At 43.2% G+C, this 14,187-nt stretch overlaps 1 protein-coding gene across 1 annotated transcript in view; it reads right to left on the bottom strand.

Annotated features, from left to right (window-relative positions):
• The window catches only part of DOCK5 (dedicator of cytokinesis 5), a gene marked incomplete at its 3' end in the record, with an annotated part of 90,936 nt that overhangs the window by 41,804 nt on the left and 34,945 nt on the right, over nt 1-14,187 (bottom strand). The window contains exons 4-9 of the mRNA XM_044276961.1: nt 14,088-14,140; nt 13,776-13,872; nt 13,165-13,313; nt 7,286-7,421; nt 6,256-6,413; nt 6,089-6,170 (exon numbers count right to left, since the gene is read on the bottom strand). Coding sequence (XP_044132896.1) covers nt 6,089-6,170; nt 6,256-6,413; nt 7,286-7,421; nt 13,165-13,313; nt 13,776-13,872; nt 14,088-14,140 — 675 coding nt within the window. The remainder of the gene's footprint in view (nt 1-6,088; nt 6,171-6,255; nt 6,414-7,285; nt 7,422-13,164; nt 13,314-13,775; nt 13,873-14,087; nt 14,141-14,187) is intronic.

Raw genomic sequence — 14,187 nt, 5'->3', positions numbered from 1 at the left:
ACGTCCGGCGGGCCATAGGGGAGTGTGGTGGGACAGTGGACCACTGAGGAAGGGGCTAGGAAAAGACCCCGAAACGCGTCTGGTTTTTAAGACCTGCACATCAGCTGATGAACGTCTTGACCCCAACAACTTGGATCGAAAATTTCACCCTGACGAATTTTTATGGCATACAGGTAACATCCTGACCTATATACTAACATAGTCACGACAAAAGCTACACTTGATTCACACTTTTGCCCTACCTGAAAAAGTCGAGAAGACCACTGGAGAATTCTCATATCGAGGGCTGTCAACTTGCCTGCATCGCTCCAGCTGAACTATCTTAATCAGGTACCGCCGGATCTGACACCATAAGCCACGTGGGACGCCACTGTGAGCTTTAGTCAGACGGCAATCGCAAGTGTGATTATTGTTTTGCCATACAGGGGATACCTGTCGAATATATTGTAATAATCGAATGAAATAATCGAAAGAAATTCATTGAATTTAGTCCGGACATTTATCCGAATATTTGAGTACCCAGTCGACAAAAAATACCTCTCGATTTTTTTCATATTTTCGATTATTTAATATCGAACTTCCATCGATTATATACAACTTAGGATATATTAACTATTCCGAGTTTTAAAGTACCCATCGCATTTCATTGTATGTTCAGTTTTTTATGATGCTGTTTTTATCCTGAATATTTTGCTGTTTTTATCCTGAATATTTTGCTGGTTTTATCCTGAATATTTTATTGTTTATATTGTTTTAGTAATTGATCCGTATTTAGGTGTAATAAATACTATTATCAGTATTTATTGCGTCAGCCTCTGTGTGGTCCAGGTGGAGAGGGCTCAGCCTCTCTATATATCTTGCTTTTCCTTTCTGACTGGGTGAGTCATTAGGCCTGGTAGCACCCATCCACATCCACAAGCGGAGTGAGCCACCATACTCTTTATCTATATGTTCAGAAGAAGCCTCAGGTGCCTGAGCACACCAAAGCATAGTTTGGCTGCTGTGGAAAATCTCCACATCCCAAGATGGATATCGTGGAAATGTAATGTAAGTACTGCAACCTGTTCAACAAATGGAGGAGAAGTGTTTGCCTGTAGTGAGGGAGAACTGCCCTTTGGTTGCATTACCTAAAGTGAGGTATTACACCCCAAATGGATGCTAAAGCATGAGTCAGTTAGCAAAGTGCAGAGTAAGAAAGACTGCTTCCGCTTTAAGGAGACATTTTATGGCTTATGATTACCTGCGCAGCCATTAGAACGGTAACATCTGTGGACCCCGCCTCGCACTGTAAAACCATCAACATCAAGGACACCTTGAACCCCATCAGGCAAGAAGATCCCAAGAACCAGTGTGTTCTCCGAAGGGAAGAACCGGTGTGCCCTTCAAGTCACTGCACAACAGCCCAGGGAGCTTCAGAACCACGAGTACAACTACTACTACTACAACCATCCACCCACCGACACTCACGCACGTCCCGTAGCCTGGTTGCTGCAATGTGACCAATGGATGTGATCTCAACTTCAAATAACTTCAAACCCCAATAGTTGGACGCCAACGTATCTGATATTGATGACAACTCCAGTTAAACCCCTTTAGATTAGAGACGCATGAGAAGAAACTTGACTTAAATGACAGGTATAGAGGCCATAACGCCGCCGACTGACAATATAACAACTGATTGACGCTGTCAATTAAAGAGTCTTTATATGAGCCAATGAATGTTCACCTCCCCTAAGGTATGCATATTGTCAGTAACATATGGAGAATCGAGCTGACAGCTGATCAGTGGATCCATGATTGGCCGAGAAAATGTTCCTATGAATCTGAATGTTACTGATCATTGGCCCATGTAAAAGGAAAGTCTACCGTGATAATGTTGATTAGCTTTGTTAGAAAGAAACTGTAAAGTACTAGATCACGTCCGATATAAATTTTTTACATCAATTATGGCATAACCCCTTTAGGCCTTATGCACAAAACTGCTGTTTTGGCCCATATCCGATCCTTACTTTTTTGCGGATCACATGAGGCCTTAAAGGGAACCTGTCATCAACTTTATGGTGTCCATACTAACGGCAGAATAAAGCAGAGACAGGTGAGTTGATTTCAGTGGTCTGTCATTTAAAAGTCAAAAGTAAGTGGTTGCGAGGACCAAAATCACAATCATTGCAGACTGGTCCTAAAAAGAGTCATGGTCACCTGAGAAGAGTCATGGTTATTCATTAATTCCTGCTCTCCTGCCCACCTGCTGATGACTGACCGGCTTCTACCTAGTTGTCTCCCTTTCTCTCTAGGAGAGAACTGCCAATCATCAGCAGACGGGCAGGAGAGCAGGAATTCATGAATAACCAGGACTCTTCTCAGGTAGATGTGACTCTTTCCAAGGTCTGTGCTGCAATGATTATGATGCTTGTTCTCGGCAACCACTTACTTATAGCTCATGAGTGACACACCGCTGACATCAGCATTTCTGTTACTAACTTATGCTGCCCTCAGTGAGGTCAGCATAAAGTTGATGACAGGTTCCCTTTAACGGCAGCCATAAGTGCAAAAGGGGATCCTCATAAATTAAGTGTCTGGATTAAGAAAGGAAAATTGAGTGATACCTCAGATTTTGTTATTCGGTTCAAGATTGATCTTAAAGTGGTATTCCCATTTTAGGAATACTCACCTGTATCCAGAACCGGGGGCCACAACTCCCAAACTGCCTGGTGATATGGCTGATGGCCACCTCATCCAGGCAGAGAATGAATGGAGGTGGGATACCCTTTAAGTAGCAATAGATGCCAATGAAATATAATAGTCAGATATACTATATGCGTCTGGAAAAAGTATTCACACCCCTTGAACTTTTCCACATGTTTTCACATTACATCCACAAACCTAAATGTATTTTATTGGGACTTTATGTGGTAGACCAACACAAAGTAGCAAGTATGTGTGAAGGGAAAAGAAAATGCTACACGGTTTTCAATTTTTTTTATAAATAAAGTCTGAAAAATGTGTTGTGTATTTGTATTCAGCCCCCTGTACTCTGATATCCCTAAATAAAATCCGGTGTAACCAATTGCCTTTAGAAGTCGCCTAATTATTAAATAAATAGAGTCCACCTGTGTATAAATTTCTTCTCAGTATAACTACAGTTGTTTTGTAAAGGCCTCAGAGGTTTTTTAGAGAACATTAGTGATCAAACAGCATCATGAAAACCAAGGAACACACAATACAGGTCAGGGATAAAGTTGTGGAGGAGTTTAAAGCAGGGTTATGTTATAAAAAAATATGACAAGCTCTGAACATCTCATGGAGCACTGTTTAATCCATCATCTGAGTAAGGAACAACTGCAAACCTAGCAAGACATGGCCGCCCACCTAAACTGACAGCGCAGGTAAGGTGAGCACTAATTAGAGAAGCAGCCAAGAGGCCCATGGTCACTCTGGAGGAGCTGCAGAGATTCACAGCTCAGGTGGGAGAATCTGTCCACAGGACAACTATTAGTCGTGTACTCCACAAGTCTGGCCTTTATGGAAGAGTGGCTAGAAGAAAGCCATTTTTGAAAGCAAGTCATAAGAAGTCCCATTTGCAGTTTGCAACAAGCCATGTAGGGGGCAGAAAACATGGGGAAGAAGGGGCTCTGGTCAGATAAGACCAAAATTGACCTTTTTGGCCTAAACGTAAAAAGCTATGTGTGGCAGAAAACTAACACTGCACATCACCCTGAACACACCATCCCCACCATAAAACATGGTGGTGGCAGCATAATGCTGTGGGGATGCTTTTCTTCAGCAATGATAGTGAAACTGGTCAGAGCTGATGGGAAGATGGATGGAGCTAAATACAGGGCAATCCTGGAGGAAAACCTTCCAGCAGGATAGACCCTAAACATACAGCCAGAGCTACAATGTTATGGTTTAGATCAGTGGTGGGCAAACTTATTTGTCAACTGAGCCAAATATCGCCAAAACCACTATTGAAATTTCTTTTGAGAGCCACATTTCTAAAACCTGAATCCACTGCTAAGCTTCTGTGGATGACCCACTGTTATGGGGGATCTGTGGATGACCCACTGTTATGGGGGATCTGTGGATGACCCACTGTTATGGGGGATCTGTGGATGACGCACTGTTATGGGGGATCTGTGGATGACCCACTGTTATGGGGGATCTGTGGATGACGCTGTTATGTGGGGGATCTGTGGATGACGCTGTTATGTGGGGGATCTGTGGATGACGCTGTTATGTGGGGGATCTGTGGATGACGCTGTTATGTGGGGGATCTGTGGATGACGCTGTTATGTGGGGGATCTGTGGAGGACGCTGTTATGTGGGGGATCTGTGGAGGACGCTGTTATGTGGGGGATCTGTGGAGGACGCTGTTATGTGGGGGATCTGTGGAGGACACTGTTATGGGGGATCTGTGGAGGACACTGTTATGGGGGATCTGTGGAGGACACTGTTATGGGGGATCTGTGGAGGACACTGTTATGGGGGCTCTGTGGAGGACACTGTTATGGGGGGCTCTGTGGAGGACACTGTTATGGGGGGCTCTGTGGAGGACACTGTTATGGGGGCTCTGTGGAGGACACTGTTATGGGGGCTCTGTGGAGGACACTGTTATGGGGGCTCTGTGGAGGACACTGTTATGGGGGATCTGTGGAGGACACTGTTATGGGGGATCTGTGGAGGACACTGTTATGGGGGATCTGTGGAGGACACTGTTATGGGGGATCTGTGGAGGACACTGTTATGGGGGATCTGTGGAGGACACTGTTATGGGGGATCTGTGGAGGACACTGTTTTGGGGGACCTGTGGATGACGCTGGTATGGGGTGGATTTGTGGATGGCACTGTTAGGGGATGTGTGCTATGACACATAGGGCCATGAGGGGAGCCAGCATAAGACACACATATAGCATCTTATGCTGGTCCCCCTCCTGGCCCTATGGGTCCCCTCATGTGTCCTAAACTGCGCACATAACTGGCTTTGTGTGTGAAGTATTTTACTACTGTCTGAAACAATCTCTCTCCTATTGATAAAATGGCCAGCCTCTGTATCCACTTTCACTATGAATGCACGGTAGCGAGCGGGCCGGCCGGCCGGCCGGCGCGTGACTGATGTCACTTAGTCACGCTCCTCCCACTTAATTCAGGAAGCAGGAGCGGGACTAAGTGGCGTCAGTCACGTGCCGGCCGGTGTTCTGCCACTTTTCTATACCAGGACAAAAGTCTATACCCGGAAGTGATGTAGCTGCAGTGCATTCATAGTGACAGTGAGTACAGAGGCTGGCCATTTTATCAATAGGAGAGAGATTGTTTCAGACAGTAGTAAAATACTTTACCCACAAAGACAGTTATGTGTGCGGGGCCCCTTCATATATAATCGCAGCATTTTCGGGTCGGCCAAATCGCCATATCGCATTTGCTGATTATCGCGATTCGATAATTTTTTCGATATATCGTGCAGCCCTAGTGAGCCGCATAGAAGGGTCTAAAGAGCCGCTTGTGGCTCGCGAGCCGCACTTTGCCGACCACTGGTTTAGATCAAAGCATATTCATGTGTTAGAATGGCCCAGTCACAGTCCAGACCTAAATCCCAATGAGAATCTGTGGCAAGACTTTAAAATTGCTGTTCACAGACGGAGCTTGGGCTATTTTACAAGGAAAAATTGGCAAAAATGTTATCCTCTAGATGTGCAAAGCTGGTAGAGACATACCCCAAAAGACTTGCAGTGAAATGTGGTCCTACAAGGTATTGACTCAGGGGGGCTGAATACAAATGCACGCCACACTTTCCAGATTTTTATTTATTGAAAATTATGAAAACCATGTATCATTTTCTTTTTCACGTCACACATACTTTGTGTTGGCATATCACATAAAATCCCAATAAAATACAGTAAGTTTAGTTTGTGGATGTAACATGAAAAAACGTGGAAACGTTCAAGGAGTTTTGCAAGGCACTGTATGTAATAAACAATAAGGAGACATACAGTATGTACTACAATGAAAATACAATAAAATACACAGACGATGATTGTATTTCAACTGAGGAAGGATCAAAAATAATTAAAGGAGGTAGGGCAATACTCACTGTGAACACTGCCTGCAGGTTGTTTAATTTCTCGATTTCTTTTGGCATACCAGAACTACTCCAGCGTACCAGGTAATTCTCACTGCAGGTAGAGAAATTGAGCAAAGATTTTGCATTAACGCTTCTTATTGTGATTGGATATGACATATAAGTGACCACGGCCTTACCTAATTAAGTGGGAACTATCTGGGTCATAAAGACACATCAGCAGTTCTGCATCCTCCGCCATGTTACATACAAAGTTCTTGAGGTTGACATACAGGCTGTACGTGTGAGCTAGATGGAGCATAGCAGGACTTCGGCAATCCAGAGTTTGCAGCTGGGACTGAGAGGGAAAAGCAATAACAAAAAGAAACATTATTACTACACAGTATTAAATCACACATTCTGTGCCATTTGTGCTGCTCTCCTACACTTTTATCTATGAACAGGATACAGTGGAGTTGCAGCCTGGTCACAGTCATCTCTACCAGTCTGCTAGCTCACATTTTACTTACTGTACCCCTATGAGATTGCAGAGATTGCTTTCTTCAATCAATGCCAATGCTGCTGTGATCACACGACTTCACTATTTAACCAATTCTTACTAAGGACACAATGAGATCCAGCATTTTCTTGTTTGGGTTAGATATTCAAGTTACATAGTTGTATCTATATCTCACTATCTATCTTGTGCTCTACATCCATCTTTCTTTCTCTAAGCAGGGAGAGAGTAAAGGACTGCATAAATTTAAGGCTTTTCTGTGCCCTATAGAGAACTGAACAGGGTGTGTAGCCTGCAAGTAAGCTAATACACAGCACAGAGCACTCATTTTGTAATTCTAGATTATAAATTTGAAGTTTCACACTAAGGTGCATGTCCTAAGTGTTGTTCAAGCTTTATGAAACCTGTCATTTACTATATCCAGTCTTGAAGAATGAGAGCGATGGGGAACTACTGAATTTTCTTGACTATTTGATATCGGCAAATACGAGTTACAGTACTTTATAGGAACACTCTAATCAAAATAGTCTGTGTTATGCTTAGTGCTGGATCTGAGGGCCAGGACATGGCACAGGTAATTAAACACCGGAGACACTCCAATCATGTCCCTCCTGATAGGATCACATTAGAGGATATGGTCTGTTATCACATGTTGCTCAATTAGAATTTTTACAGTATTATATCAGAATACAGTCATCCTTAGCATTCTGTACCTTCTCTTCCTGTATCCTCTCATCAATCCTCCTAGAAGCCGTCTCATGGGAACGGAAGAGGGTAATCACACTGGTCTCATCTGGATCGAGGATATTTCCATTTTCATCTCTGACCACAAGATCCAGACCAAGGAGCCTATCAGAAATACCAAGATAGAAAGCTCACTTTTAAAAGGGAATGTACAGATCTGCAACTATATTGTATTGCCCTAATGCATCCATAATAACAATGAGGCAATGTTCAGAATTGTCTTGATTAAAAAAAAAACTGTTTTATAACATTATCTTGTCTCATAGGACTTTTTTTCCCCCAAAAACACCCTCTAGGGGTAGAGAGAGGAAGAGAGACTAGTATGCTACTCTGGATTTCTAGGCAAATATATGCGTAGTCTGGGGGAAGATCGTGGCACCAACCTTAGTCATAAACAAAATGACACATTGGGGGAGATTTATCAAGACCTGTGCTTTCTGCACTGATCTTGATCTCCCCTGTGCTGCCAGAGGATGCACCTAATCTATGATGAGATGTATACACCTCCTCATAAATTAGGCGCATTCTCCTACAGTCCGTGCGCCTAAACAGAAATATATGACAGCTCAGAGCTGCCATAGAAAATAGCTAAGCCAGCCTGACATCTGCATCTAGATTTTTCATGACAAAGCAGATAGAATCGGATTTTCTTTCTGAGAGGCCTTGCAGGGACCTCTGGGTGGGTACTATTTCAATTATGGAGACCAGTTAACATACACGATATAGGGTAGACAACGCTCTTCTTGCTTTCTAGGAAAATATATGCAAATTAGCATGTCTAACAGCTAGCATCAGATTTTTTTTTTTCCTTTTTGTCAGAAACCCCAATTTGAATATTTTACCAAAAACCCAAATATATGCAAATTAGCTTTTCTAAAAATAAAAAATTTATTCTTTATGATGCCAGCTGATGTTAGCCATAATAGTTTGCATATAATTTTTCCAGAAACCAACAGGAGCATTACCTAGCCCACAATGGTCATCACATATACTAAGTGCTCTCCAAAATAGGAATAGAACCCAGACAGAGGATTCCCAAGGCCTTTCAGCTAGAAAAGCCAATTCTGTCTGTTTTTCATGGGGACATGAGTCCGAGAAGGAATTGAGACTCCTATTTCTACACATTTTCATAAGCATTAATGTCTTTTACTTTCAATAATTCATCTAAACCCTTTTATAACTGTCCACTGTCCCTGCTGTGACCACGTCCTGAGGAAGTCTATTCCACAGATCCACAGTTCTTACAGTAAAGAAGCTTTGATGCTTCTGGAGACAGAACTTTTTCCTCTCCAGTCGGAGGCAGTGCCCCCTTGTCTTTTGAGGACATTTTACATCGAACAATTTTTCACCGTATTTTTTGTATGGCCCATTTATATATTTGTACAGGTTAATCATGTCCCTCCTTAGACGTCTCTTCTCAAGACTAAATAAATGTAATTCTTTTAATCTTTCTTCATAACTAATTAGACCCTCCATTCCCCTTATCAGTTTAGTCGCTCTCCTCTGTACTTTTTCCAGCTGCAGTGCGTCCTTTCTATGGACTGGTGCCTAGAAGTGAACTGCATATTCCAGATGAGGCCGCACCAGCGCTTTGTAAATTGGTAATATCACATTCCTGCCCTGCGAGTCCATGCCTCGTTTAATGCATGACAATATCCTGGTGGCCTTAGAAGCAGCTGATTGACATTGTATGCTGTAATTTAATCTACCATCCACAAGAACACCCAAATCCTTCTCAATAAAACATTTATCCACATTGAACCTTTAGGCACAGCAATGACTGAGCTGAGCTCTTTAGGCACTCTTGGGTGTAATCCATCTGGACCCGGAGCCTTTTTCACATTTACCTTATTTAACTTGTCTTGGACCATATCTACAGTTAGCCAATTGAGTACATTACTGGATGCACTAACAGCCCCAGCACCACAGATATCAGCTCCCTTCTCTTCTTTTGTATATACAGAGCTAAAAAAAAACATTTAGTAACTCTACCTTTTCCTTCTCTTCAGTGACCCCCCCCCCCCCATTAAATGATTGAGCAATGATTGGAAAGCTACGCTGTAGTTGTGAAACATTCAGCTTTTTTTCAAATCTTTTTAGAAAGAAAGCTGAATTGCACATGTTTTTCACATGTGGATCTCTCAGTTTGCCTGAAATGAATTGCAAAATATTTGGGTTTGTTAGAATCCACTTTTTCCTGGAAAACGTAGTATCAATTCCATATTGAACGGATTTGCTGATCTGTAGTAGGTATTTTTTCCATACCTCCTTGTGCTTCAGAGATTGATTTTCCCCTATTTTTATTCACTAAGTTTTTAGTGGTAGCCTCAAACTGTTCAATCAGTAATTTCTCATAATTTTTTTCCCCCTAGTGGTAGCCTCAAACTTCTCAATCAGTGCTTTTTCTAAGTAAGATTTGTGGCTGTGCTTACATCCCCACATAATGCTTCTATGGAAAAGAGAATGGATATAAGCTAGTCTACGCAAAAAGTAATGGAAACTGAGGGTCTTATACCGGGAGCCCAGCTCTTTTTAGGTAACTACCCTTTAACAGAGCTGAGCAAAGAAAATTTGTTCGGCTGTATGAGAGGCCTTGGTTAGGGTAATATTTCTTCTTATGGAGGTCGCCAAGTATGCATGAGGAGTAACGTAAACCAGTCATCACTCCTCTGGGTTTCTCTGAAAAATATATATGAAAATGAGCAAATCTTACATCTGCTGGCATCAGCTAGGTGTTGCCTGGCCTACATACTCCCCCCACATGTAATAAGCATACCGGGAGCTCTCTGTAATGAGGAAAAAGTACCCCCCAGATAATACATATATATTTCCCAGAAACCTATAGTAGCATGCTCGCTCTCTCTCCCAAAACAAATTTTTAAAAAAATTCAGGTTTATTAGAATCCAAACTTTTTGGGAAATTCAGGACAAATTTCAAACTGGTTGAATTGATTCACTAAAGCTTAATGCAGATGTTTCTCCATGGTGGCAGACAACTAATAAACCTTCGGTGTGAATACATACAAAGAAAGTCCACCTGCGTGCACGGAAAAAGGCTGGTGAGCCTGTATAATGTTGATGCTTGAAAACAGAAAAATTCCAGCACTTACGATTTTGGTAGCTAAAAACGTCGTCTTTTATTCAGGCAGTAGACAAAATGCACAGGACATCCACCCACAAGTGTAGCAAACTTGACGCGTTTCGAACTTTTGTTGAAAGACGAAGTTTTTAGCTACCAAAATCGTAAGTGCTGGAATTTTTCTGTTTTCAAGCATCAACTAATAAACCTGTGTGTAGTCAGACCCTGAATAATCATGTGTCTTACATCTGACCACTTGCATCTTCTGAGCCTACAGACATAAAAACTGGCAGGAAAAGAAAAAACGACTGCTGGATCAGAGAAAACCGTCTGTAGTCTGTAACCCTGGAGATGTATAGGTCTGTAACCCTGGATATGCATAGATCTGTAGTCTGTAACCCTGGAGATGTGTAGATCTGTAGTCTGTAACCCTGGAGATGCACAGGTCTGTAGTCTGTAACCCTGGAGATGCACAGGTCTGTAGTCTGTAACCCTGGAGATGTGTAGATCTGTAACCCTGGAGATGCATAGGTCTGTAACCCTGGAGATGCATAGGTCTGTAACCCTGGATGTGTACATCTGTAGTCTGTAACCCTGGATGTGTACATCTGTAGTCTGTAACCCTGGAGATGTGTACATCTGTAGTCTGTAACCCTGGAGATGTATAGGTCTGTAACCCTGGATATGCATAGATCTGTAGTCTGTAACCCTGGAGATGTGTAGATCTGTAGTCTGTAACCCTGGAGATGCACAGGTCTGTAGTCTGTAACCCTGGAGATGTGTAGATCTGTAACCCTGGAGATGCATAGGTCTGTAACCCTGGAGATGCATAGGTCTGTAACCCTGGATGTGTACATCTGTAGTCTGTAACCATGGAGATGTGTAGATCTGTAGTCTGTAACCCTGGAGATGCACAGGTCTGTAGTCTGTAACCCTGGAGATGTGTAGATCTGTAACCCTGGAGATGCATAGGTCTGTAACCCTGGAGATGCATAGGTCTGTAACCCTGGATGTGTACATCTGTAGTCTGTAACCCTGGAGATGTGTACATCTGTAGTCTGTAACCCTGGATGTGTACATCTGTAGTCTGTAACCAACCCTGGAGATGTGTACATCTGTAGTCTGTAACCAACCCTGGAGATGTGTACATCTGTAGTCTGTAACCCTGGAGATGTGTACATCTGTAGTCTGTAACCCTGGAGATGTGTACATCTGTAGTCTGTAACCCTGGAGATGTGTACATCTGTAGTCTGTAACCGTGGAGATGTGTACATCTGTAGTCTGTAACCCTGGAGATGTGTACATCTGTAGTCTGTAACCCTGGAGATGTGTACATCTGTAGTCTGTAACCCTGGAGATGTGTACATCTGTAGTCTGTAACCCTGGAGATGTGTACATCTGTAGTCTGTAACCCTGGAGATGTGTACATCTGTAGTCTGTAACCCTGGAGATGTGTACATCTGTAGTCTGTAACCCTGGATGTGTACATCTGTAGTCTGTAACCCTGGAGATGTGTACATCTGTAGTCTGTAACCCTGGAGATGTGTACATCTGTAGTCTGTAACCCTGGAGATGTGTACATCTGTAGTCTGTAACCCTGGAGATGTGTACATCTGTAGTCTGTAACCCTGGAGATGTGTACATATGTAGTCTGTAACCCTGGATGTGTACATCTGTAGTCTGTAACCCTGGAGATCTGTACATCTGTAGTCTGTAACCCTGGAGATGTGTACATCTGTAGTCTGTAACCCTGGATGTGTACATCTGTAGTCTGTAACCCTGGATGTGTACATCTGTAGTCTGTAACCCTGGAGATGTGTACATCTGTAGTCTGTAACCCTGGAGATGTGTACATCTGTAGTCTGTAACCCTGGAGATGTGTACATCTGTAGTCTGTAACCCTGGAGATGTGTACATCTGTAGTCTGTAACCCTGGAGATGTGTACATCTGTAGTCTGTAACCCTGGAGATGTGTACATCTGTAGTCTGTAACCCTGGAGATGTGTACATCTGTAGTCTGTAACCCTGGAGATGTGTACATCTGTAGTCTGTAACCCTGGATGTGTACATCTGTAGTCTGTAACCCTGGATGTGTACATCTGTAGTCTGTAACCCTGGAAATGTGTGCATCTGTAGTCTGTAACCCTGGATGTGTACATCTGTAGTCTGTAACCCTGGATGTGTGCATCTGTAGTCTGTAACCCTGGAGATGCACAGGTCTGTAGTCTGTAACCCTGGATGTGTACATCTGTAGTCTGTAACCCTGGAGATGTGTAGATCTGTAACCCTGGAGATGCATAGGTCTGTAACCCTGGATGTGTACATCTGTAGTCTGTAACCCTGGAGATGTGTACATCTGTAGTCTGTAACCCTGGATGTGTACATCTGTAGTCTGTAACCCTGGAGATGTGTACATCTGTAGTCTGTAACCCTGGAGATGTGTACATCTGTAGTCTGTAACCCTGGAGATGTGTACATCTGTAGTCTGTAACCCTGGATGTGTACATCTGTAGTCTGTAACCCTGGATGTGTGCATCTGTAGTCTGTAACCCTGGAGATGTGTACATCTGTAGTCTGTAACCCTGGAGATGCACAGGTCTGTAGTCTGTAACCCTGGATGTGTACATCTGTAGTCTGTAACCCTGGAGATGTGTACATCTGTAGTCTGTAACCCTGGAGATGCACAGGTCTGTAGTCTGTAACCCCGGAGATGCACAGGTCTACATAGCTGTATGCACAAAATAGGAAATGCGTTGCAAATGACCTTACCGATTTCCATAGTCAATCTTCGCCGTCACTTTCTTCCTCAGTTCGGCCAAGTCATCTTTGGGGAGGGTACCAGACATAATCTGTGAGCGCCAGTCCATTAGTTGTGTCATCATGTCTTGTATCTGGATGAACGACGACCGCTGATTTTGCTGTATGGAGCAGATAAGTTTGATAATCAGATTGTGAAAACAATCCACTGTATGTACGAATACAGCAAAGAGTTAAAGCAACTGTGCATTCAGGAGCTCAAAAATGATAGGTAAGTCGGAACCTACATCCGATGATTCCCTGCTGTTTATTTTCTTTAGATCTTGCTGCTTGGCTGCCTTTTAGCTGAAGTCCATAAGGAAAGGGCTGTGATGGGCGACTACAGTTTAGCTACAGTGCCTGAGGGTAGTCTGAGGTAGTCTGAGACACACCTCCTGCATCCTCATTGGTCCAGACTCCCGCTCTCTCCCCTCCCCCACAGTTCTGCTGCGGATTATCCATTGCAGCAAAGGCAGCATTATTATAAAGTATAGATTACTAAACTATTAGGTCATTTACACACATATATACTGAAGGGAATGAGTCTCAGGAAGGGGGAGCTTGGAGGGTCGCTTTAAACTCACCACAAACAGAGAGTGCCAGAGGACCACCCATTCCCGTAATGTGACGGTGAGCTCCTGTGCCAGGGGAAGCTCGCTGAGCACCGCCGGCTCATGGTGCCTGTAAGAAACCAGTATCAAGGCTGACAATGGGAATGAGATAACCTGAAACAAGGTGACGATAATACAACAGACACAGTTTCCTAAATCTCTCCACTCCGGCCAACAGAGGGGGGTCTTAAAGGAGAGACATCTATATGCCCTAACTGGGAGTTTAAGAATCAGAATAGCCCGATAACAAAATACCGCCATACTGCTGTTCTTCACCGAGCTTACCCTTTGTCATCAGTCACTTCTTTTATGTGAATATAAGTAGCTGGGAATATGCCCTGTGGAGACAAAAGTATAGAGTGAGCCTGGGCTTTAGAAGTTTATA

The sequence above is a fragment of the Bufo gargarizans genome, chromosome 2 (genome assembly GCF_014858855.1).
Source record: "Bufo gargarizans isolate SCDJY-AF-19 chromosome 2, ASM1485885v1, whole genome shotgun sequence".
NCBI classification, from domain to species: Eukaryota; Metazoa; Chordata; class Amphibia; order Anura; family Bufonidae; genus Bufo; species Bufo gargarizans.
The sequence above is the reverse complement of the archived record's forward strand: the minus strand, read 5'-3'. Positions and strand labels throughout refer to the sequence as shown.